We start from the raw sequence: 25,740 nt of genomic DNA on the forward strand, positions 1-25,740 counted from the left end.
GGGACAAGATAGGTAGCCTGGTCTCATATCGCGAAGGGCTTTAAAGATCCCATGCCATAAAAGGCTTGAATTGGGCCTAGAAGCACTCTGACATCCAACAAAGCTCACACAACAAAGGTGTTATATGAGTAGTCCTCAGGGCATGCAAGATTGCTCACAGGGCTGCATTTTTTACCAGTTGCAGCTTCTGAATACTCTTCAAGGATAGTCCCATGAAGAACACATTGCAGTAGTCCATATGAGAAATGACTGGAGAATGAGTGACTGAAAGAAGGACTTCCTGGTCCAGGAAGGAGCACAACTGAAGCACAATATGAAGTTGAGCAAAGGTTCCCCTAGCAGATCCTCTTCCTAAAGCAGATGCCATGAGTCCAGGAGGACCCCTCCCCCAGGACAAGGTCCTTTTGTGGCAGTGCAACTCCATCCAAGACCAAAGATGATAAACCCCCAGATACAGATCCATAGTCACTTTGCCACTCACAGTCACTAATACTGAAGTTGTACATTTTTCAGTAAAGAACAAGGGGCTTCATTTGTATAGCAAGAGAATAACAATAGTGATATGACACACTGATCTCTCTGAATGAATGTTTCAAGAGTGAAGTAAACTTTGAGAGAATTACTAGGTGCTGTCTCTCACATACATATCCTCTCATTTGGATACTGGTGTATAATTTCATTGTGTACAGCAGGCTGCTCTTTCCCCAAACCAGTCAAATCACGCAAAACAGATAGTTCTTTTTAAAAGGAAAAATGGATTGCAAAGTTATAAAAACAGTCAAAAGAAAGTTTGGAGGAAGAGAAAGATAGACTGTAACTTGTCGAAAAACTCTTTCTGGCAATCAGGGGGGCAAATGAATCTTTTGTTTCTTTTTGCTTTTTTATGCTTTTGAAAAATTTTCTGTACTAAAGAGTATGAAATAAACATGTTAACAGCCCATTTGGAGATCCTGTTTATTATATGGAAGCTGTAACTTCTCCTTTAACAGAATGTATGTGCAGACATGCATGACTGTAAAAGATCAAGACATTTTTGCTAAAGCTACAACAGGGAAGGAATAATTTTTATTTTTAGTTGGCTATTAGCACTGGTAAACTAAGTGCTACAACACTGGAAAAATATTTTCAGAGATAATGGTCTCCTGCTGCCTAAGAATATTATATTATATTGTTGACTTTTAATGCAACAGCATGTGCTAGCTCTCTCTCTGTGTGTGTGAGCCTGAGGATGACGGATGGGATTTCGTCGAAACGTTGCTCTTACACCTTCAATTCTACGTGGGAAAAAAACTCGAATGACCAAAGATCCACATACAAACACCCACGAAAACCTCAGAACACACACACACACACACACACACACACACACACATATGTCAAATACTTGTTAACTATTTAGATTACCTTGCTAGGCCTCAAACATGGGGCAAATCTTTATTTCCTGTTTCAGCCTATCTTGAAGGCCATCGAACAGGCAGTAGTCACAACGGACAGCTCATCCCTTAATTCTTTGTTAGTAATTTACATATATATACAGTTGCAAGAAAAAGTATGTGAACCCTTTGGGATTATGTGGTTTTTTGCATGAATTGGCCATAAAATGCGCTCTAAACGTCATGTAAGTCACAACAATAGAAAAACACAGTCTCCTTAAAATAATAGTACACAAACATTAGCTGTTGTCATGTTTTAATTGAAGATAAGATGGAAACATTCACAGTGCAGGATGGAAAAAGTATGTGAACCTTTGGATTTAATAACTGGTTGACTCTCCTTTGGCAGCAATAACCTCAAGCAAACGTTTCCTGTAGTTGCAGATCAGACCTGCACAACGATCTGGAGTAATTTTGGACCACTCCTCTGCACAAAACTGTTTCAGTGTAGCAATATTCTTGGGATGTCTGGTGTGAATCGCTCTCTTAAGGTCATGCCACAGCATTTCAATCGGGTTGAGGTCAGGACTCTGACTGGGCCACTCCAGAACGTGTATTCTGTTCTGTTGAAGCCATTGTTTTGTTGAATTACTTGTATGCTTTGGGTCATTGTCCTGTTGCATCACCCATCCTCTGCGGAGCTCCAGTGGCGGACAGATGGTCGTATGTTTTCCTGCAAAATGTCCTGATAAACTCTGGAATATATTTTCCCATCAATGACAACAATCCGTCCAGGCCCTGAGGCAGCAAAGCAGCCCCAAACCATGATGCTCCCTCCGCCATGTTTTACTTTGGGGATGAGGTTTTGATGTTGCTGTGCTGTGCCATTTTTTCTCCACACATAGTGTTGTGTGTTTTTCCCAGACAACTCAATTTTGGTTTCATCTGTCCATGTTTGAAGTTTGCAAAAGAGCACCTGGATGTTCCACAGCATTACTGGCAAAATATATTGTGGACAAATGAAACCAAAATTGAGTTGTCTGGGAAAAACACACAACACTATGTGTGGAGAAAAAATGGCACAGCACAGCAACATCAAAACCTCATCCCCAAAGTAAAACATGGCGGAGGGAGCATCATGGTTTGGGGCTGCTTTGCTGCCTCAGGGCCTGGACGGATTGTTGTCATTGATGGGAAAATGTATTCCAGAGTTTATCAGGACATTTTGCAGGAAAACGTACGACCATCTGTCCGCCACTGGAGCTCCGCAGAGGATGGGTGATGCAACAGGACAATGACCCAAAGCATACAAGTAATTCAACAAAACAATGGCTTCAACAGAACAGAATACACGTTCTGGAGTGGCCCAGTCAGAGTCCCCGACCTCAACCCGATTGAAATGCTGTGGCATGACCTTAAGAGAGCGATTCACACCAGACATCCCAAGAATATTGCTACACTGAAACAGTTTTGTGCAGAGGAGTGGTCCAAAATTACTCCAGATCGTTGTGCAGGTCTGATCTGCAACTACAGGAAACGTTTGGTTGAGGTTATTGCTGCCAAAGGAGAGTCAACCAGTTATTAAAGCCAAAGGTTCACATACTTTTTCCATCCTGCACTGTGAATGTTTCCATCTTATCTTCAATTAAAACATGACAACAGCTAATGTTTGTGTACTATTATTTTAAGGAGACTGTGTTTTTCTATTGTTGTGACTTACATGACGTTTAGAGCGCATTTTATGGCCAATTCATGCAAAAAACCACATAATCCCAAAGGGTTCACATACTTTTTCTTGCAACTGTATATGTATGTATGTATGTATGTATGTATGTATGTATATTTGGGGGGATGGTAGCAAACAAAGATTTAGGACAATGTCATGCTGTGAGATGCTTTTGAGAATAGGACCATGTTCTCCACAATTTCTACAGGGTTTTCAGTAAGTTTTTTTTCTATTTGGTTTCTATTTTTTTTCACTTCCCTCCCCCCCACAATAAGGTTCTTTATTAAAGCAAATGCAGAAATGCAACAAAACATTCTAGCATCTATGGCATATAAGAATTGCAAATGAATGACAGAAGGAATGGATGTCATTGCCTGTTTCAGGCAATTTAAAGACAAATAACAATTCCAGTTTAACAGTTTTCTTTATTCTCTAACATACTTTCTGCCACGATCACAGTTTAGGATGCTAAATTGACATTGTGGCTGACATTATCCACTTTAGACTACAATGGCTGAGTCTCTTCTGTTCCATTCAATGGGCTTTACTCTTTCGTAACCATTTTTGCTACAGAAATGTTAGATATATTTCTAGATAGCTAATAGTTTTGCAGAAGCATCCACCTACACAATTTTGGAACAGTACTTTCCAAAGTGGTTGTTAGTCTCTTGCGAGCTCCTTAGATACATAAATTTACTGTGTATTTGAAAGAGTCCTAGAAAAGTTTTTTTAAAAGCGTGGTTTTACAGGTAGTGCTTAATTTATGACTGTAATTGAGCTTAGACTTACGGTCATAGATTGTTTAAATTGTGACCATGCTTGATTTTAGGACCTTTTTTGGGGTGGTTGTTAAGCAAACACCACAATAGTCAAATGAGTCTGTTTTGCTGAATGAGAGTCTTTTGCCAGAAACTGGAAGTAAATGTTGGAAAAAGGGCAACAAATGCCTAAAGTTGCAGTCATGTGATTGTGTGATGCTGCAAATGGCTATAAATACAAACTGGTTACCAAGCACCAAAATGCAATCACATGATTGTGGGGAAGTGCAGCTGTCAGAACTTCAAAGAGTCATAAGCAGCTCTGGAGAGGCCTGTTGTACCTTTGAGCAGTCACTAAGTGACCAGTCATTAAGTGAGGACTAACTTTAATGCTCTCTTGAGAGACCACTAGTTCTATTCTGAACAGGAAAGGCGAGCTGAATTTTGCCTAGTGTGATTTGGCCTCAATTAACATACCACCAGTTTTACAGGGCATATTTTTCAAAGGTTTTACTACATGGCTATTCCTATGCCAGTTTGGCTAACTTCTACTTATCCATTTTGCCTCTACCTCTTCCTATTGCATCAGTTATATTGACTGATATATATATATATATATATATATATATATATATATATATATATATATATATATATATATATATATATATATCAGTTATATATCGCTACGATGTAAAAAAGATGTTGAGACTCTAGAAAGAGTACAGAGAAGCGCAACAAAGATGATTAGGGGACTGGAGGCTAAAACATATAAAGAATGGTTGCTGGAGTTGGGCATGTCTAGTTTAATGAAAAGAAGGACTAGGAGTAATATGAAAGTACTGATATCTCAGGGATTGCCACAAAGAAAAGAAAAGGGAGCCAAGCTACTCTCCAAAGCACCTGAAGGCAGGACAAGAAGCAACGGATGGAAACTAGTCAAGGAGAGAAGCAACCTAGAACTAAGGAGAAACTTCCTGACAGTTAGAACAATTAACCAGTGGAACAACCTGCCCCCAGAGGTGGTGAATGCTCCAACACTGGAAGTTTTTAAGATGAGACTGGACAACCATTTATTTGAAATGGTATAGGGTTTCCTGCCTGAGCAGGGGGTTGGACTAGAAGACCTCGAAGGTGCCTTCCAACTCTGTTATTTTGTTATTCTGACTGTAATTATTATTTCATTCTATATATCTACTGCATACTGCATTAATTATGTAACAAAACATAGTAAATTATATTAGGTGTTTATAAAATGATTGCTACTATATCTGGATGCTGTTGGCTATGGCTGCTCAACAGCATTGCTATTCTCTTACAGCATGGGCTATTATTGCTTACTCCTTCCCATTTCACCTTGTGACCCTTCAGCCTATGACCTGTCAACCAGGCTATTTTTGTGCATAGTTTAGTACACTTTCAGAAGAGGGCTGGATATGACATGAAACAGGCAAGAAGCATTTCAACATATGAATCCTGTTACTTGGCCAACTTGAGAGGGACCTAAACATGCTATTCTAAGCATCTTCTTATATTTTGCCTATCCTGGTCCCTAATACATGTGAATGTAACTATTGATGGCTGCTTTTCTTGCGGGTAAATGATTGAAAGGAAAAAAAAAGTCAGGGAAATTCACAGATCACATTTTTTAAAAATTTATCCTGCATTGAAACAATCAGATAAACATCACTTGCCAGCCTGGGTACCAGGGCACAATATGGATCACTACCAAAGGCAGCACAATGTATGCTACTCTATTTACATATGCTACTCGCTTTAATGTGGCCACCTTGATGGGCCAAGAGGTTCACTCTAGTTTATTACCATCATGGTAAGCTGTGGCTTTGTTTGCTGTCTAAACAAAGCCATAGTGCAATATATTTTATATTCTTTTCATTGTTTCAGTTCATAGTGAGATGAAAGAATCACTTAGGAGAGTTATTTAAATAAGAACGTAACTGTAGATATGCCAAAATGATGAATGCCCCAGCAATTTCATTTAACATACTTTAATTTGCAGATAGTTATACAGGCACAAAGGAAATGCCTGCAGGATTAATTTTAAAAAAACAACAACAGCTGAGTAGAATGACTGAGAAAATTATTTTAATGTTCGGCATATGTTTTTTTTTTTTGTAAAGTTGTGCAATACAATTTATTTTGCTTCTAAACTCTGTATTTTGCATTTGAATGAAATAATTATTGTCTTTTTTCTTCTTCAGTGGTAAAATAACCTTATGAGTATTGATAAAATATTGGAAGTATTTTTTCCTAATTACTTTTTAAATATACAGCAATAAATTAATAGCTAGAACCGTAATCTTAAGTACTGAACAATGATAAATACCATTAAAAACTAAAACAAAAGTTTAAAAAAGTCTAAATACCATCTGAAAACACCTATAAGAATCATGCACATAATTTCCAAATTATAGTTTTACCATTTTTCCTATTTATTTCAGATTTTAATGAACAATGTAGTACTAATATATAAGACAAGAAATATATAAGAGAGCAGGAAGAGCCTCACCATCCTATACTGAGCTACAAATATTCTCTTCTATCAGTAGTAAGATAGCAGGAAGTAGTCCTCACTTACTCATTGTGGTTACTCATTCAGCAACCAAAATGATAATAGCACTGAAAAAAGGAGATTTATGAGTGGTACTCAAACTTGCAGTTGTCACAGCATCCCCAAAATCATTTGATCATAATTTAAACATTTGGTAACTGGTTAGCACTTACAACAGTCTCATGGTCTCATGGTCACATGATCACCATTTGTGATCTTCACAGCCAGCCTGCGACAAGGAAAGTCAACCAGGAAGCTGGCAGAATGTTGCAAGTTGCAGTCACTTGACCTCATGCTTAACAACCATATGTGACATCAGGCCTTAAAACCACAGCTGGAATTGATATTGTAAGTTGGATATGGCTATATGATAGTTCACTTTACAAGCACATCGCTTAGCAACTGAATTGCCATTTCCAATTGAGGTCACTAGGTGAGGAGTACTTGCATTTCAGAATTTTTCCACTATTTCTTAGATTAATTATTTCAGTTGAGTTGTTAATTACTGCTATCATCTGGGTTTTTAGTGAATATACTGGATAGAATTTGGAAAGAGTTTTATGAACTGTCAGCTGCCAAGAATACGATACTATAACTTCCCTCAGATAACTGTATCTGCTATATATTTGAGAATTATTTTAAGATTTTTCTTCTTCTTGATGTTTTGTAACAACCAGGCTTAAGAATTTAATGCATTTAATGGATTATTTTCCAGTGGGCCCAGTTGTTAATGTTACCTGGTGTGTCTTGTTTAATGAGAATCGCTGTGAGTAGGCAACTATATAAATTTTCTAAAATAGATAGATAGATAGATACATTTACTAACTGCCTATCATAGTTATGTGTTGATTTATTTCATTCTTTAAAACCTAGACTGCAACTTTTGGCATCAACAACTTTGAAATTGTAATTTGACTTTTAACATTTTATTTTAGTAATGGTATTTGTATTTTATACTTGTCAACGGGTCTGAGAAGATTATACATGAAATAAATTATGAATTTGAAATTTCCAAATACGCAGGAGCAAAACAATTTGGTGTCAGTGTCCATAATTATTTGACTGCACAAAGGCATAAATATTACATAGATGAAAATCAGAAGAAATCTATAAGGGCTGTTGATGTCCCCTTTCCCCATGTTATGTTACCATTTCCCTGATATATTAGAATAAAATAGTTAAGCCAATTTTCTTAAGCAAGATTTGTTGAAAAGAGATAGTAGGATAAATTCACACATCCTGCTAATCTATTAATGGCTATACATGATTTATAAATTGTTTAGAAACTTTACAAACATTTTGTATTGTTTCAGGCAATGTATTAAGCCCAAAACAAGTAAACAATATTATAGTTTAATGCAATATGTAAATCATTAATTGTGAAATTTCTGCTACCTTTGTCGTGTTGGAGAGGAGTTTTACAAGAGGGAAAAACAAAACCAATTTTATGTTCCATTGGCTAAGTGGCTGGATTACTCAATTATGACTTGTACTTTAGGCTTCAGCAGAAACATTGTTCTTCCTATCTTCTAAAGAAAAACTGTATCCATCTGTCATAAAATACATTTACTAAGTATCTCTTAATAAATATATTTTAAAGCAACTGAACAAAATTTTGTGGATTTTCTGCATCTAGTATTTCAAAGTCATCCATTCTATAACTATGAATGGAATAATGAAAAACTATACAGTAATTAAGCTCTATAATACTATTTTAATTACAAAATTTTAAAAATGTTATTTCAAAAAGCTAAATTATATTTTTTGTGTGTCCACAGAAACTGTCAATTTTGTTTTTAATGTACACTATTAAACTAAGTTCCCAGGATGATTCTAGAATAACCCTCCTGAAACATTAGTATAGTTTTCATTCATTTATTTTTCTGTGTCCCAGAGAAGCACTTTTGTGTTCAGTTCTTCTCTCAATACTTTTATCTTCTACAACATAATAAATATGTTTTTACATTATAAAAACTAGCTATTTAAGAAAAAAGAAAGGCTGTAAATTAATATTGGTGTCTTTTTTTAAATGTTGGTTACCAAGAATATAGAACCAAAAATTAAACATGAAAAGGAAATGAACAAAGAAAAGAGCTATTTAATTAGTTATTTGCAACATTTAATTAGTTATATGAATTTATTAATTCTATTGACTTTATTCTTTCTATTTCTAGAAAAAATATTTAAATAGCATATTATTGAAAGATAACTTAAAACCCCAAGGATATACTTTTCCAAGGAAATTTGGTTATGGTTTAGAAAGATAAGAGATATATATTGGTTCTAATATCAATGCAGGAAAACAATGGATCATAGTTCCAATAAATTAAGACTGCTTTAAACATTTTCTTGTAGAAGAACCCCTCACCTCATTGTGCAATTGATAGTGGAAACAATAAAATATTTGATTTGGACATAAACAATATTTTGTCCATTATTCTTTTTAATGTTTTTATGATATATTTATTCACTGTCCTATGCTAAGAATTTCAGTCTTAATTATGTTCATCTTGATATCTCCTATCTCTCATATTAATCAGATACATATCTACCGAAGAGTAAGATTTTCAGTAGGAATTGGTATTAAATTAGTCTGCAGTTTCAATCAATCACCTTGGCTAATTTTCAAATCTGTAATAAGGGAATTGTATTTTTCTTATACTAAATTATTTCTTACTGAAAAATATGTAGCATAGCACATATTGTGTTTACTTGAAGTCTGTTTCAAAAAAATCTTTCTTTTGCTTTATCACTTGCCTTTAAGACATAAAACCACATGCTGTACTATATACATGCATTTGTCTTTTGCAGTATTTTCAAGAGCTGCCCACCTGCTGATGTTAATTTAAGAATAGAAGTATTTTTAAGCGAATTAAACATTTCATTTCTTATTTTCCTTACTTCGCATTGTTCTAGCTTAATCAAAAACAGTTAAATACTCTCTTAGGCAATACAGTCTGTACATTTTGTTATTTTCTAAATCAGATTCCTGGTTTTTCAAAGAGATTATATAAACATATTCAAAGGTGTGCATATCATTGTAGCTAATAACAGGAAATAGTGCATAAACCATGGCATTGTCAATAAAAAAACCCTCTTTAGGACATTTTAATCCATTCTTACCTAGAAAATGTCCAAGTTAATAAATGAGAAAAATACAAGTAAAAAGTAAGGATGCCCACAATTCAGTGTGATTTGGAAGTTCTTTGGACTTCATGTGAACCTGAATATAGCATCTGTCATTCACTAAAACTGCCCAACTGTTTTAGGCTTTTATGGGAGCCTGATGAAATCTTATGATTGAATTAGATATTTGATATGGTTCTTAAAGCAGCAGCTAACCTTTTCCTCAGACACACATAAAAGAATAAAAACAACAACGATGGACTGCTTTAATAAATAGCAGAGAGATGTTGAGCTTATTATAGGCACAATACATTTTTGGAGTCACTACTGAAATGTATGCAGCCATATTAGTAATCATGAAAAAAAAATCTCAGCCAACAATATCAGGGATCATGAACAATAAGGGCAATAAGTACATTGTAGAAAGCAGATAGAAGTCTCTTTTTTGCCCTTTTTATTGTTTGTTGACCTGTGTGTTACAGGCAGAAAAGGAGAATATACATACATGTATACTGTACGTACCTCCACAAATTCTCAAAATGTCTCCATCTTTTTATCTTAAAGAAGTGACACTGAAGGAGCACCTGATTATACTATTTTTCTATTACTTTAAACAGAATTATATTTAAGAAACACAAGGCAGTCACCAGAAATAACCTTGTAGTAGCAGCATTTAATTCTTCATGGTATGTTTTTATTTCATCAAATTATGAATGTCCCTGATGATTTAAGGCTGTACAGTTCTGTACAGGAAGATAATCTGACCTAAAGACATTGTTTCTGACAGTCCATCACTCTCGTAACATTATAATTTCATTTTTTTTCTACAAGAAAGTCATCAGCAAAAAGCCATCTCAGCTGAAGATTAACAGCATATCAACTCTCAATCTCTGTACTTTGATTTCTATACACAATCACACTCCCACTTATTAATATACCATGGAAACTATACCAGAAGTATATCGTTTGGGAGGTGCTATTAACTTTAATAATTTTTATTATGCCAAAATTGGTAAGGTAATAATTACACATGTGTGGTTCAGTGAACTGCTCAGCTAGTAAACCCATTAGGATGGTAAAAGCAAAAGATAACAAAGTAACCAGAAGACTGGAGGAGAGCATATATAGGGATAAAATGATAACAATTTTGATAATTAAACTGGACCTTATGTCTAGTCTAAGCTATAATTTGGACCTCTATCTGCTTGGGTGAATGAAGACACATATAAAAGAAGCTGCATAGGTGCCTATATTTCTCTCATTTTTCAAAAAACAAACCCCATCATTTTCTGGATGTTTTTGATAAAACAACAACAACAACTGGGATTTCTTCTTTGTCACAATAAAACATTGCCTTATCTGTGGTGTACATTTACAGAAAAATAATTTGCTAGTAGCCATCTTTTATCCACAGAGTTACAAACAAATCTGCGAAAGTTTAGGGTGTCTATTTTTTTTAGTCCTTTACTCCAGTCATGATTTCAATGTAAATTAGAGGAAAAGTCCAATGAAAATGCAGTTTGCACAGGGGTGGAACATAAGAGTATATTTTTTTACATAAAACACTTTTACCTTTTTCCCCTATATTTGACAAAGTGCTTTGAGTAATTATCTATTTATCTGTGGTGGCAAATGACCCACATTCTGTGTAGAATATGCCAGTGTAAACAAAATTAAGTCTTCTCTAGCAGCAAATAGCTTCCTCTGATAAATTCCGTATAACCCTTCCACATTAGTTTCCAAGACTCAATATGTCTTTCTGCCTTCCTGCCTGCCTGCCTATCCATCCATCTGTCCATCCATCCATCCATCCATCCATCCATCTGCCTTAGTAATTTCAATGGTAAGAAAATCATCAGTGCAGATGAAAGCAATTTATGAGGGGAACCTAATGGTTCAAGCATCTTACCTTGTAAACTATATATTTCCCCCATGCTGTTCTGCCGAGTGATGTGATGCCAGTATGCACTACGAGGAAGTGAGATTGACTTAGGTAACGTCATTGGTTCGGACAAACTGGTCTGAAGCTGCAAAGATAAAGAAAATACACCATAGCATGTTTTTGAGCAATCTGTCATATATGTTTCAAGCTAACATTATCACAATTAATTTGTTAAACTGATATATTTTAACTCACAATCAGTTAGATTTTATTGTGTCCACTAAGCTGGCAAAAGTTTGATGAAAATCTACAAATCAACATATTGTTCCTTAAATTTTCAAAAAAGCCAGTTTGTGTAGTGCTTAAGGTCCTGGCCTAGAAAGCCAGAGACTGAGTTATAGGCCTTCCTTAGGCATGAGAAGCTGGTTAGTAAGTTTGAGCCAGGCACAGTGTCTCAGCCCGACCTATCTCATTTTGTTGTTATTGTGAGGAAAATAAAAGGCAAGAATATTAGATATTTTTGATGCCTTGAACTGTTCAACATATATAAAAAAGGCAGAATATCATCATCATCATCATCTCCTTCAGTCCAAACTCAGCAGAGGAAATATAAAGCAATTAATATCTGGGAAAATCCAATTATTAAATACATAGTTGGAATAGTGAACTGGAGTCAAGCAGAACTAAAAGCCTTCCATAGGAAGATTAGAAAAGCAAACACAATGAATCCTGTCCTTCTTCCATAGCAATGTTGATGGACTCTACTTATCAAGGAGCATGGACATGTAAGGAATGTTGCAAGTACCCCAAACTATTGAAAAAGAAGAAGGAAAAACACTGGAAGACTATCTGAAGGCCAATGAATAAGATGCCCTGAGTTTAGTATACCATGAAGGCTAATTGAGAATGAAACCAAGCCTTAAGAACAAGTGCATACAAAGCAAGGATTGAGAAGAGAGCAAAAGAAATCAAATGCTGCCTCTAAAAAGAAGCTGAAGAAACAGTGAGCCACCTAAGTTGGCTGCTGTAAGAAGATCACACAGACCAATTACAAACAAAGATATGGAAAAGCAACAACAATGGTGTATTGAAATATCCACAAGAAATACCACTTGCCTACAAGCAAAAACTGGTGGGACTACCCCAATGGACAAAGTAATAGAAATGAAGCAGCTAAAGTGCTCTGGGACTTTAGAATTTAAACATAAGACAAAAAAGTCTGGATAGTAGATATGGCAGTACTGGTGATAGCAGAATAGAAGAGAAAGAACTCTAGAAAATAAAAAAGTAAAAGATTAGCAAATAGAAGTAGCACAACTATGGCAAAAGAAAGCAAAGATAGTACCAATAGTAATAGGCACCTTGGGTGCAATCCCCAAATATCGGGGATTGCACCACTTGAGCTCTGACAAAATCATCATCAGTTGATTGCAAAAGGCAACTTTACATGGAACAGTGATGATATCTTTAACATCATCAAACATCTGCCTGTCAGATCCTAGGATAGGTGGATAAAAGTGCCAAATCCAGTCTAAACATCTGGCTGACTGTATGATGAACCATAATAATAATAATTGCGCTTTCACTTTGTAGCAGTATACTTGTTACTGTAGCTGCATTTCAAGAGGAAACCTGGCAGACAAACAAAAGACAATTTGCCCTTGCACTCATGGCTACTTTCAAACCTGTTCAGAAATGTAATGCTTTTTTTTAATAGAACCATTAACTATCTAGCTGCCTTAATATTTGAAAGTGAGCAAAATTGCAGAGGTTGTTCAAGAGATGGGAATTTGAAGATAGTGATCTCCATAACACTATAAACTACCTACCTGCTCAAAGCAAAGGGTATGCGATGTACAAGGAACAGTGTCTTTCATATAACTAGCTCCTAAGATAAACGGTGATCTATGCACATAGGTTTGTTCTCCACATATATATTGTCTTGCTGAAATAGTTGGCAGATGGATTTTAGTTAACAAGATTTGTTCGTAACAAATAACAAGGAGCAGGTTAATCAAATGAACAAGTGAGTAAAGATGAAGGTGAGTAAAAGGTTCGTGGTGCAGAAGCTACAGTGATCAATTAAGAAGGAAAGTGGGACAATATTTTCCAATAGACAGCTTGTGCAATTAGTAGAAAAGGTTCTTATAGTGTGAGCTGTGCCACTTGATGTTGTGATCTATGCTTTTCCTAGCTACTTTTGGTGACTAAGAGGACTATGAATAGCTGGAGTCAACAGGTTATGAATGTTTCTTTCAGAAAGGATGCAGTGCCACCAATCCTAAAATGAGGTGGTAATGCATTGTCTTCTGAAGAAGCTTTACCTTGACAACTTTTACCCAATACCAACATTTCCTTTCTGGGGGAGATTTTGGAGAAGGTGATGAGAAATCAGCTTCAGAGGATGATAATGCAGGAATCCTCTACAGCATGGATTCATACCTCTTTATGGATCTGGTACATGAACTACTGTACATCAGGAACTAGAAAATAGGAGTGAATCCCTGCTAAAACTAACTAATATCTCAGTAGCTTTTGATACCCATTGACCACAATATATAGATTTTGGAAGGTAGGGTTACCAAATTACAGTGGTCACGCTCCTATCACAGCAAACAGACTCAGTTGATAGTAATGGGGAAATGAGTATCAAGCCCACGATCTCTCCAATATGGATATCTCAGGGCTTAATTCTTCCCTACTCCAGGATCCAATCTGGTCGGTCACCGGATCCAGAGATTTCGTCTTCTGAGCTTTCAGGTTTATGCTGGAGCCCATCTTCAAGGAACTTCTCTTTCCCTACTGCTGTGTAATATCTATATGAATTCAATGAGAGAGACATTATCCATTATTTTGTTTTGCTGTAAGATACTATCAATACGCTGATAATATTCAATTATAACCAATACCTTGGGCCATAATAGATATACTATGGAAATTCTGAGCTAGGATCTGGAAGTGGTGATTTTGGGTATGGGCCAAAACAAGTTAATGATGAATGTCAGAAAAATGGTGTTCCTGGAATTCAGAAAAATCATGGTTCGTTGACACCTCTAGTGATTGTTCTAGAAAGAGTTACTCTGCTCTAATGGGTTTTCACAAATAAATGAAAACCTACCATAGTTCTGAGATACAACATTAGGTGGATGTTAGGTTTTGATATCTATCCTTCTGATTAGTGCCACTGCACTATATATTTTGCTTTTTAATGTTCCTCAATTGTTAACCTTTTTTTCTTGTCCACTGCTTACTGGCAGCATAGACATGTTCTGCAACATAAACACTTTAAATGAAGCTAAATGATAACATATTTAGATCCTTAAAAAGCCAGTACAATTTCACACAGTGCATAATAAAATAATGCTATTTGTGTCCTCAAAATATAGTGACAGCCACCAGCTTAGTTTTAGAATTAATGAAGGAGAAGGGAATCAATAGTCGGACATCATACTGGGAAACTACTTTACGATCAGAGGAAACATGCTTTTGATTCAATGGAAGAACAAAAGGAGTTCTGATTAAGGACCAAAAGAGGAGAAAGCTATTACTACTACCAATAGGCCTCTGCTGGTCCATTAGAAACATAACCCCATCCACTGGGGAGAGAAAGAGAGAGAGAGAGGAGAGAGAAATGGAAAGATGTGAAAAATGATCCCGCCTTACATTATTGTAAGGTTCTTCTCTCACTGTTGGTTAATGATTAGAAACCCTGCAATATATTTTAGATGAATCTATCTTTTTCGGATTAGTTCTAAAATTCCAACTAAAGTTTACAGTTTCCATATCTGTGAAAGAAATCTCTGACATCTTTTCACTAAAAAAAAAAGGTGATCTGTAGGTTTTGTCCAAGCCTGACTGGATTTGTGAGTAAGGCTGAGTAAAAACTGGCTTACTAAAGCAGCTCTAAAAGGCAGTGTTCTGTGTAAAGTTCATGGGCTTGCAAGCAGCAAACTCATTAGGAGGTAATGATTCCGAAAAACAACATTAATTCTCACGTGGTCTTTCTACTGCAGCTATTGTACAGTGATTAAAGGACATCGGGGACGGGACTGAAAAGAATTTATGGGCTGTATTGTCTGCTTCTCACAACCATGCTGCCCTACAACCCTAATTTAAAAATATATAAAAATACTATAGATCAATACATGCAGACAGGACATTCATTTAAACAATGTTTAGTAGTAGTAGTAATTTACTTATTAATCTTGTGACCTTATCAATAAAATAAAATAACAATAAAATACAGCACATAGTCTATTTCTGGAGTAAGATAGGAGGAAATCCTTATAAAACAATATGTATTAATATAAGGTGTCATAATCAGATAAAACAAATCTCCCTTGCAAGGGTACTCCAATTTATTCAGTGTCCAGGATTCAGAAAACCACTGCTTTAGTTATAAACTTAGCACTTCTATATACAGTATGTTCATTTGAGCCCAGAGGAAATATAACAATCTGTGAACTGGATGATACTGGGTGTTCTTTCCAATAGGGATGATAAGTATTTAAGACTAATGGGGACATATAATTGACATTTGAACAAAATATGAGAAATATTCCAATGGCTGGGGTACTGCTTATGGAGGTTCTCTCGTAATTTGAATAATAATAATAATAATAATAATAATAATAATAATAATAATAACAACAACAATAACAACAACAACAACAACAACAACAACAACAATAATAATAATAATAATAATAATAATAATAATAATAATAATAATAATAAGTTGGAAGGGACCTTGGAGGTCATCTAGTCCAACCCCCTGCTCAGGCAGGAAACCCTATACCATTTCAGACAAATGGCTGTCCAGCCTCTTCTTAAAAACTTCCAGTGTTGGAGCATTCACCACTTCTGGAGGCAGGTTGTTCCACTGGTTAATTCTCGAATGGTAATTGTTAAATGGTAGAAGTGCTCATATTTAACCACGGAGTCCAAAATCTCAAATATTGCTCTATTATAGGCCCTTCTTAAAATTTGTGTCCGACTCAATGACAAGCATTTTCATTTTGAAAAATCTTTTTATTCTTATCCGATCAACCTAGGAATCTATTTTTAGCCAACAATTCCATGTTGGTTTGAGCACTAATATCTAGGACTCCCTGTTTAAAAATTTCCCTTGCCTGGGAGACTTTTGGGAAGTCTATTACAGTAACAAAATTTGGAATTATTGTACATTTTACATTTGGTCAATTTATTTTCAGAAGAAAGCCTCATTTATGAATTCATATAAATAACTGCTACAAAAGGCAACTATTCCAGAGTAAATTGAATGCTCTGGACAGAAGGATTCCAAGGTCAGAATAAAATAATCTTTCTAAAAGTTTCATTTTATGTTTCAGGTATTCTCAGTGCTTTTTTTGTAAAAGAAAAAGGTGCCGGAACTCACACATGTCATACAACCCGGCTTCCCTATCCTACAAGGTTCCATCCAAAAAAGGTACCGGAACTCCGTTCTGAGCGTTCTATGAGAAAAAAAGCCCTGGGTATTCTAATATTATGTTACTGGCTTGCTCATTTAAAAAGAAAAAATCCTAATTCATAGAGATCATGGCAATATATTAGCTAACAGAGCCCACAACAGATTCTATCCATGCTACTAATATTTGGGACTAGGGATATGTCAGTAAATTCTTTTTACTTCTTTTTTTGCTACAGGCAAGGTAAAAATAAATGAAATAAAATATAATCCCTGTATCTTCTGTTGTGCTTCCATTTGGAACAATATGCACTATGCATGTGCAATACAGATATTGCTATAATGCTGAATTTTCAGTTTGTAAAGACAAAGTTTCATTAGTTTAGTTGTGTAGGATATTTTCCCTGTTGTTCGCAGACTCTGCTGAAGTGAGTCTGACAGATTGTTCTTTACTTCAGTGATGACATCAGTTCTGGGGATATTTGTGCGGACATACTGTATGCGGCCACAAAAAGCATGTTTACATGTTGCTTTCTTGTGACTTTAAAACATAATTTTTCCTCTAAATCTTTTATTTATGCAGTTTTTAACATATTGACTGATTGGCTCACCTTAATGGTTCTAGAATGAAAATTATAGTTCCCTAATCCACATGACCTAACTTCATGTTCTATTTTGTGAAAATCAAGATTTACATCAAGTCACCTTTTGGGGTTTATAATGAATATTTATGATAGATAGATAGATAGATAGATAGATAGATAGATAGATAGATAGATAGATAGATAGATAGATGATAGATAGATATCCATATATCCCTTTCAATCTTATCAAGTACCGGTATATAGTGATCCAAAGTATATTATAGAGATGGATTTTCAGAAACATTTGACACTCCCTCTCCTAATAGCAGCTCTTATAGATTGATAACTAGTTAAAAAAACAGTAAAAATAAATGGGTAATTGTCTCTTAGGGAAGATATGAAAAATAGAGTCCTCCACAAATCAGCTCACACTGGATAATGAAAAATTCTGAATCAAGAGAAGTATATACTTTTCACAGTATAGTTGAACTATGGATTCACTACCAGCAGTTGTGGTAAAGGCAGCCAGTTTGGGTGGTTTTAAAAAGGAACTGCATGGGATGATGGAGGATTAGCCTTATCAACAAAAAATAATATTTTGTAACTTCCTTTTGAATCACAGGCAAATGTTTTAAATGCTGATTGGCAGAAACAGCAGTCAAAGACTTATATTTATTTCCTTTAGTCCAGATTTGTGAGCATCACAAAACCATCTGTCTACTGGGTTGCACATAATTCTGTACCAGATATTTCATGGCAGTGTTCCAGATCTCTGTCTGTCTGTCTGTCTGTCTCTTTCTTTCTTTGTGTGTGTGTGTGTGTGTGTGTGTGTGTGTCCGTGTGTGTTCACAACCCATATACAATCTCTCTCTATCCACAAGTCTTTTTGGAAGTTATACTGAGAGGTCTGCAAGCACTGGTACTATTGCTCATGGATGTCTTTTGAGTTTCACTTCAAATAAGAAAAAACTACTTCAACCTCCAAAGTTGCTCTTGAAGTTTTAAAAGCTTCATTGGTACAGGATATGGGCTATTTGATCTCATACATCACCTAAATGATATCTGAGATCAAAACATCTTTTTACTACATAAGAAAAGCAAAAGCAAAAGCTTTTTTTCCTTCAAAAGAAGCAGTGGGGGGAATTTTACCTCAAGATGAATACAGTACATCCTATATAATAGTACCATTTCTTGCTACTGAAATCATAGCATTTATTTATACAAAGGATTTTGGTCTAAATAGCGAAAGATAAAAGCAGGCCCTTGAAAACTAAAGGTCAGTATAGTAATATTCCATATTTGCCTTAATGCATCATCAGGGAAATTGACATGGTGCATGATTTAATCTCCAATAAACATATATTAATGTAACTTTTCACAGTTGCCTCTTTTGAGTTAATTTATTCTGATCCCCCCCATTCTCTTCTTTTGGCTCCTCAAAGTATTTATTTAAATGTTCCTTTAAACCTGTGAGGGCAGAGATCTGTCTTTTGCTTACTGTCACCCTATGAAGAGCATACCGATGGCTGGCTATTTATCACCTTAGCAACAGAGTGCCCCCTGCACTGTTTTGTCTCAGTACTATAAATATTCTGCATCAGATGGTAGCAAATTGCAGTGCATCTCTCTGCCTGGCAAGTAATTTGTGCCATCTTGGGTAATGCAATATTAATATTTGCATCACTGAACACATTTCAAATTTCTAAAATATTACCATTGATTTATTTGGAATGATACTACTGAGGACATTTTGATATAATATATCCTTAGTCACTATATTATACAACACAATCTCTTTATGTTATCATGGATGTATCCTTTCAAGGAGAGGTGGGCAACACCTGCAGGCTGCATTCCCTCAGAGCTAAGCTGCTGGAAGCTGTGATTAGGGGGAAAAGCATCACTGAGCAGAATCGAAAGAGGACAATTCTCCACCAAGACAATTCTCTTTTGTTGACAAATTTTTTCTCTCCTTTTCTCCCTCCCTTCTGGATCATTCTTGTCCAGAGATTTTAACAGAGGGCTGTCCAGATATTTTTCCAGAGGGTTTTAAAATCAGGGACCAGAATTGTCCATTTTGCTTTAAGAAAGAATAGCTTTAAGATCCAACTCTGAACTGCTTAATGAAATTTGAATTCATTGTATTCATCTTTGATCATCTATACTAATATTTATGGAACACTTTTTTTTAAAAAAACCCTCTCGACTTCCGAGAATTTACCTCTAATAAAATAGTTGGTAACTGAGACAAATTCAAGGCAGGATAGAATGCAAAGAATGATTCTGCTAGCCAAGGCTGTGTACATAAATACTACAAATGAAATGAATTATGGAACACATACGATACAATACGATAATCTTTATTGTCACTGTCCCATACAGAACAACGAAATTGAAAAATCCACATCAACCCCACAGAACCCAACAAAAAACAACAAAATACATATCAACATACCACACCACCCCACATATACACATTTAACCCCTAAAACACTCTAACACTCTAAAAACTAAATTCAGAAGTTCTCTCAGAAACTGCATTCTGCTGCATTCAAAGCCAAAACCGCTTTTGGATAAAAACTATTTCTCAAGCGGCTGGTCCTGGTCTTTATGACCCTATACCTCCTTCTAGAAGGCAGAAGCTGAAAGAGATCATTTCCGGGGTGCGTGCAATCCTGCACAATCTCCACAGCTTTCTTATAACACCTGGAGGCATAGATTTGATTTAAAATAGGAAGGGTACACCCAATTATTCTCTCCGCAGTCTTTACGATGCTGGACAGCATTGTTTTTCCCCTGACTGTGCAACTCCCAAACCACACACACAGACCATAGGTTAACACGCTCTCTATGGTACAGTGGTAGAATGCCAACAACAGGTCCTTTGAGAGATTATGCTTCCTGAGAATTCTCAAGAAGTATAACCTCTGCTGTGCTCTCTTCATCACAACTTTGGTGTTTGCTCCCCATGTCAGATCATCTCTTAACTCCATTCCCAGAAATCAAAACCCCGAGACCTGTTCCACACAATTCCCTTCAATAATAAGTGGATGAATGTTCGATTTGCATTTCCTAAAGTCCACAATAATCTCTTTTGTTTTTTTTAAATTGAGGAATAAATTATTTTCCCTACACCACTCCATCAGCAACTCAACCTCCTTCCTATAAGCTGACCCCCCTTCCCCAGCAGTAATCAGACCAACCACCGTTGTGTCATCTGCAAACTTAATGATCTTATTGCTGGGGTAATAGGGAACACAGTCATATGTGTAGAGCATGTACAAAAACGGGCTCAACACACACCCCTGCAGCGTCCCCATATTTATACTGAGATCCGCAGAGACGTGAGAACCCATCCTGACCCATTGGGAACGATCTGGTAGAAAATCTAATATCCACCTGCATAAGCATGGTGGGAGCCCCAGATCTAATAATGTGGGCACTAGTCTATGCGGAAGAATAGTATTAAATGCAGAACTAAAATCTACAAATAGCAATCTTGCATAGTTCCCTTGTTTCTCCAAAGGAGTCAGGACAGCGTGTAAGGCCATGGCCACCGCATCCTCCGTGGATCTCTTTCCCTTATATGCAAATTGACAAGAGTCAAATCCAACAGGCAAACAAGCCATGATACGATTTCGCACAAATTTTTCAAAGCATTTCATTATGACAGGTGTAAGCGCCACAGGACGGAAATCGTTCAAACTATCTATATTAGATTTTTTTTGGCAGAGGTACAATAGTAGATGCTACATAAGATGCTACTTTTACCAGATCTCATCTCAAAATACGGTTGCAATTATCAAAATCTATCATTTGATGACCCATGTGAACAGTCATTTTTTTGGCTCAAGAGAAGAATATGCAATATTATGATGGTTTTGCATATTGTACAAACTACCAATTTCCTTCCTGAGACAAGGATCTGATAGAATTCCTTCTTCTTCCATGTAGAAGAATCAAACAGAATAATCAATAACACCATAACTGCGAATATCTGGGTGCCTAATGATGCAGGGCAAAATGTGAAGCACATGACTCTCTTTCAAATGCACTATTATTTCCTGATTCCCAGCATCTGTCATCTGAAATGGTCGATAAACTCCATGCTATAACAGGACTCTCTGATTACAGGTGGCTTGTTTGAAGCATATTGTCATCTTCTGGTGTAGCTTGCTTGGCTTATGATGAAGGAAGTTGCTCTGTTTACACCACATGGCATATGCTGGCTTCTCCAGCTGATGTATCGATTTCATGTTCACAGTGTGAAGGGCCTATGAATCACACTACTGGATGCTAGTGGTGTCTGCAGACAGCTTCTGGCAATTGGAACTAACCAGGACTGAATATGGTAGTGCTGTTGCCAAAACGTATCATTTGGGGAATCATAAATGTGGGCCAGTCTGAATTTTGATCACATAACAGCATTCCCAGGAGGCCCCCCCACCCTCCAAGATATCCCATGCTCCACTTATTGTGTAACTTAAATATTAAAACAAATATATAATTTTTTAAAATAAAACAAATAAAATCTGCAGTGTTACTTTTATTTTAGGAACTCAAAATATCCTATCTTGATTGACCTTGAAGGTTTCTAAATCTAAGGAAGGTAAAAAAAAAACAATATACTACAAAACAAACGAGATTTATTGCTGCCTTGGTAGCTGTATTTTATAAATAAGTCTGCCCACTTCTGCTGTTTGCATTATTTATACAAAGTGAAATAACAGATTTTCCTTGCGTGAATATATATAAACTGGTAAGACTGTATTGATTAAAGAAATCCAGCTATGACCAAATCTTATGTCTACTGTAATGATTTCAAACATTGTCCAAACATAATTCAGATAACGAAACCAGATTTTTTTAACACCTAAGTAAGATGCAAGCATTAGGAATAGAAAAGTTATTTCGCTGTTCCCTCTTCCTTCATCTCTTCTCTTTACAATTACAATATTCAACAGGACCTAGCCTTGTTGTTTTGGATGTGGATGATGAGTGAGGGAAAACCTCTTCCCCTTTTCTCTAATGTAAGGTACAATATTACTGTTGAAATAAAGCACGCTGAAAAATATTTGTTTTCCACCACTTACTCATCTATAGAAAGTCTACATTAACCTTGTGCTCCTTGTACTTGTGCTCAACTATATAACCATAGCAGATATGATCGAGCAGAAGATGAATTTCATTAAAAAGTGCAAAAGAAGTAGGATAAAGACTAGAAGGTGATTAGATAAAAAAGAAGTGATGAGAATAATATTCCACGAAGAGAAGATATTATTAAGGAACTTGATGTTTGCTAGTTGTGTGTGTACACACATACCCACACCCACACATACACGAGTGCCATGGAGAAAGGTTTTTCTGTGTACCTGAGGGGGTGTGGTTTTGCATACTGCCTGCATCCCACGGATGAGGCTTCACTTGTTTGCATGGCCCGGTTGCTGGCCTGCTGCGGACCACTGCCGGTCCACAGACCGGAGGTTGGAGACCCCTGATTTAGAATATCTTTAATTTGTACATATTTTCCATATTTCCCCAAATTCATTACATTTTTGCTGTCCCTCCATTACATTCATAAAGATTTATAATAATGACACTGCAGTCATATTTCACCTTTCTTGCATCCAAATATTCCAATATTTAAAATGAATAGTTATTATGGCTTATTCTAAAATAAAAATTGGACAAAGAAGGAAGAAATTAGGCCAGTACAAAGCCTCATAGCTGGTCGAGTTGCCTTAATAGCTGACTTGTGGTGAATGAGACTTAAGATACCATAACATATTTAATTTCAAGCAATATTTGAGTTCTATGGGCTAAATTATACTTCACTACAAATCTCCTCCAAGGGTGACTTAGTTTCAACTATTAGTGTGTGTAATTTACGTGAAATGTGATGTAAGTAATATGGAAGCTAACTGGAGCAATATGATTTATAATAGGTTTTTAGAGAGACCTTGTTAGTTACTTTCAAACCACATTTAATATATCAGAAATACCATAGAATGTAAAATCCAGTCAATAAGATAAATTTCATATCAGAACTATTCTTCTGATCAATAGATTTGAAAAGGGTACTTGGTGATATTTTTTCCTCCTTTCTTTCAGAGCTCTTTAGATCAGCTCTCACAACTGGCAAGAGGATAACTAAAAGGAAATCCACAGTAATTTAATGTGTGATAACACATAGCTGCTCTGAGAGTATTGACTTTCTTCCAAATGGGCTTTTCTATTGAAAATACCTTGGTCCCCTAGAATTAAACACTTAAGTCAAACTTAGCAGAAGAGAAAATGTCCATATGAATCAATCAGAAAGATATATTGCATTCTCAATTTGCTGCAAGGCTGCTTGGTGAAACATAATATTTACTTAGCGATTCAGAACTTTATAATACAAAACCTTCATGATTTAAACATTTTCATTACCTTTCTACTACTTGATACGATTTTAAAAACTGAATAAAAATAAAGAACGCTGAGATGTCTTGGATGGCTAATTTATACAGTTCCAAATTGGTAAGAAATGGCCTCTGAAACTCCTTCATTTTTACACTATTAAACTTAAATGGCTAGGTAATTACCATAAGGAAGATCTGGGTAACTAGTGATTTGCGAAACAAGGAATATGAATAGAATTTTTAAAAATACTCTTCATTTCCCAACATCTTTGTTTATGTTTCTCAGAAAGATCTATAGATAGCCTCGAATAAACATAATAGATTCTGCCCACTATGATCATGATGTTCATAAAGAAAGTCATCTGTGTGACTGGCCTGATTTTATGCCGCAGTTCTAAAGCAAATGCCACAGTCATAAAGCAAATCCATTGTTCGCTACGAGCACGGTTTTGCCAAAAAATGAAAGTATATGACATTTATCAGCAAAACCATAGTAAATGTGGCCATTGACCATGGGATGCTGCACACTTCCATAAATGTGAGCCAGTTGCCAAGTACTTGACATGAGATCACATGAATGTGGGTATAATGTTATGTGCGGCCATTGGAACTAGGCTGTAAGTAAATATACCCAAGGAGGTCTGTCATCATAACTTCAAATGGTCACTAAGCAATCAGTCGTAACTCAAAGACTACCTATTGTGCAGATCTGATTCCACATAGAAGAAGCAAAACACGTTTTTAAGATTTTAAATGCTCTATTTTGTTCTGATGAATTTAGCCAAAACTTACATGCAATTGTATGTATTTTGACCCTCCACCTCATTAGGAAGAAAAAAAAATCTTACTGGTGGCAATGCACCAAGGTTTTCTCACTTCCATAATGGTTATGTGCGTAAATGTAAATAAAACAATTATTTTAACAAAGAGTAGTTTGATACGAGTAATATCCTTTGTTTAATCATTGTAAATTAAATTAAATATAAAGTTTCTTATATAAATCAGATTTTATTTCAAACACGATTTCCTTCCAAGAAACAATCTTTTAATAATAGCAAAAGTCTTACCCGTGCTTTCTGTTCCATCTCCATCATCAATCTTTCATGTTGTTCAGCTATTGCCAGTGTTGCAGAGTGGACTTTCTGATAGATCATCTCACCTTCTCTTGTCTGAAAGGTAAATAGCCCTTCTCCTGTGTCACACATCCTAAAAAATGTATATACGCGTATATTTATATCAAGATGAGTTTCTGTTTTAAAGAAATAACTGAAATACTTTCAAGTAATATCACACCAATTTGCATGCTTAAATTTATAGGGGTGTGTGGGTGGAGGTATATATACACTTACACATACGAGCAAGATTATGTGAATAATCAAGAATCTCTTTTAGAAATGTACATATAAAAATATTGAAGGAAGCGTCCAAGCCATCACCTTATTTATGATTTTTCTCTTTTTTCTTTTAATATATTTTATTGATTTTTTTTACAATAAGAATCTTTGGTGCTTAATAAACAGCATGTTGTCTGGGTTCATATATTTGAAAAAAATCGATAATGATTAATTTCTATAATTCCATGATCAATATAATAATTAATAGTATGTTTCCTTGATCTTCCCTTCTTCCAATGGTATTCTCCTTTGTCAACATTAGATAAATATAATTCTTAATATTTTCAATGCATACAAGATTGGATATAAACATTTTTTGTGTTTGTACAAATAACAATGACATCCATATATAACATCTTTTATATTTCAATTGCATTTGTAAAAGTCATCTTGTTAGATCACTATATGTCCTGTTTTCAAAATTCTTATTTAAATTTAATTTCCCCGCAATATTCAAACCATTCTTATCAATCATAGTTTTTCCCCCCAAAATTGA

The 25,740-nt window shown here is 35.6% G+C and overlaps 1 protein-coding gene across 1 annotated transcript in view; it reads right to left on the reverse strand.

The window, feature by feature from the left end:
• Positions 1-25,740, reverse strand: part of DOK6 (docking protein 6) — a 209,595-nt gene that overhangs the window by 18,381 nt on the left and 165,474 nt on the right. Inside the window, exons 6-7 of the mRNA XM_083359361.1 lie at positions 24,918-25,056; positions 11,465-11,582 (exon numbers count right to left, since the gene is read on the reverse strand). Coding sequence (XP_083215487.1) covers positions 11,465-11,582; positions 24,918-25,056 — 257 coding nt within the window. The remainder of the gene's footprint in view (positions 1-11,464; positions 11,583-24,917; positions 25,057-25,740) is intronic.

Source organism: Vipera ursinii, assembly GCF_947247035.1.
Source record: "Vipera ursinii genome assembly, chromosome: 3".
Taxonomy (NCBI): domain Eukaryota; kingdom Metazoa; phylum Chordata; class Lepidosauria; order Squamata; family Viperidae; genus Vipera; species Vipera ursinii.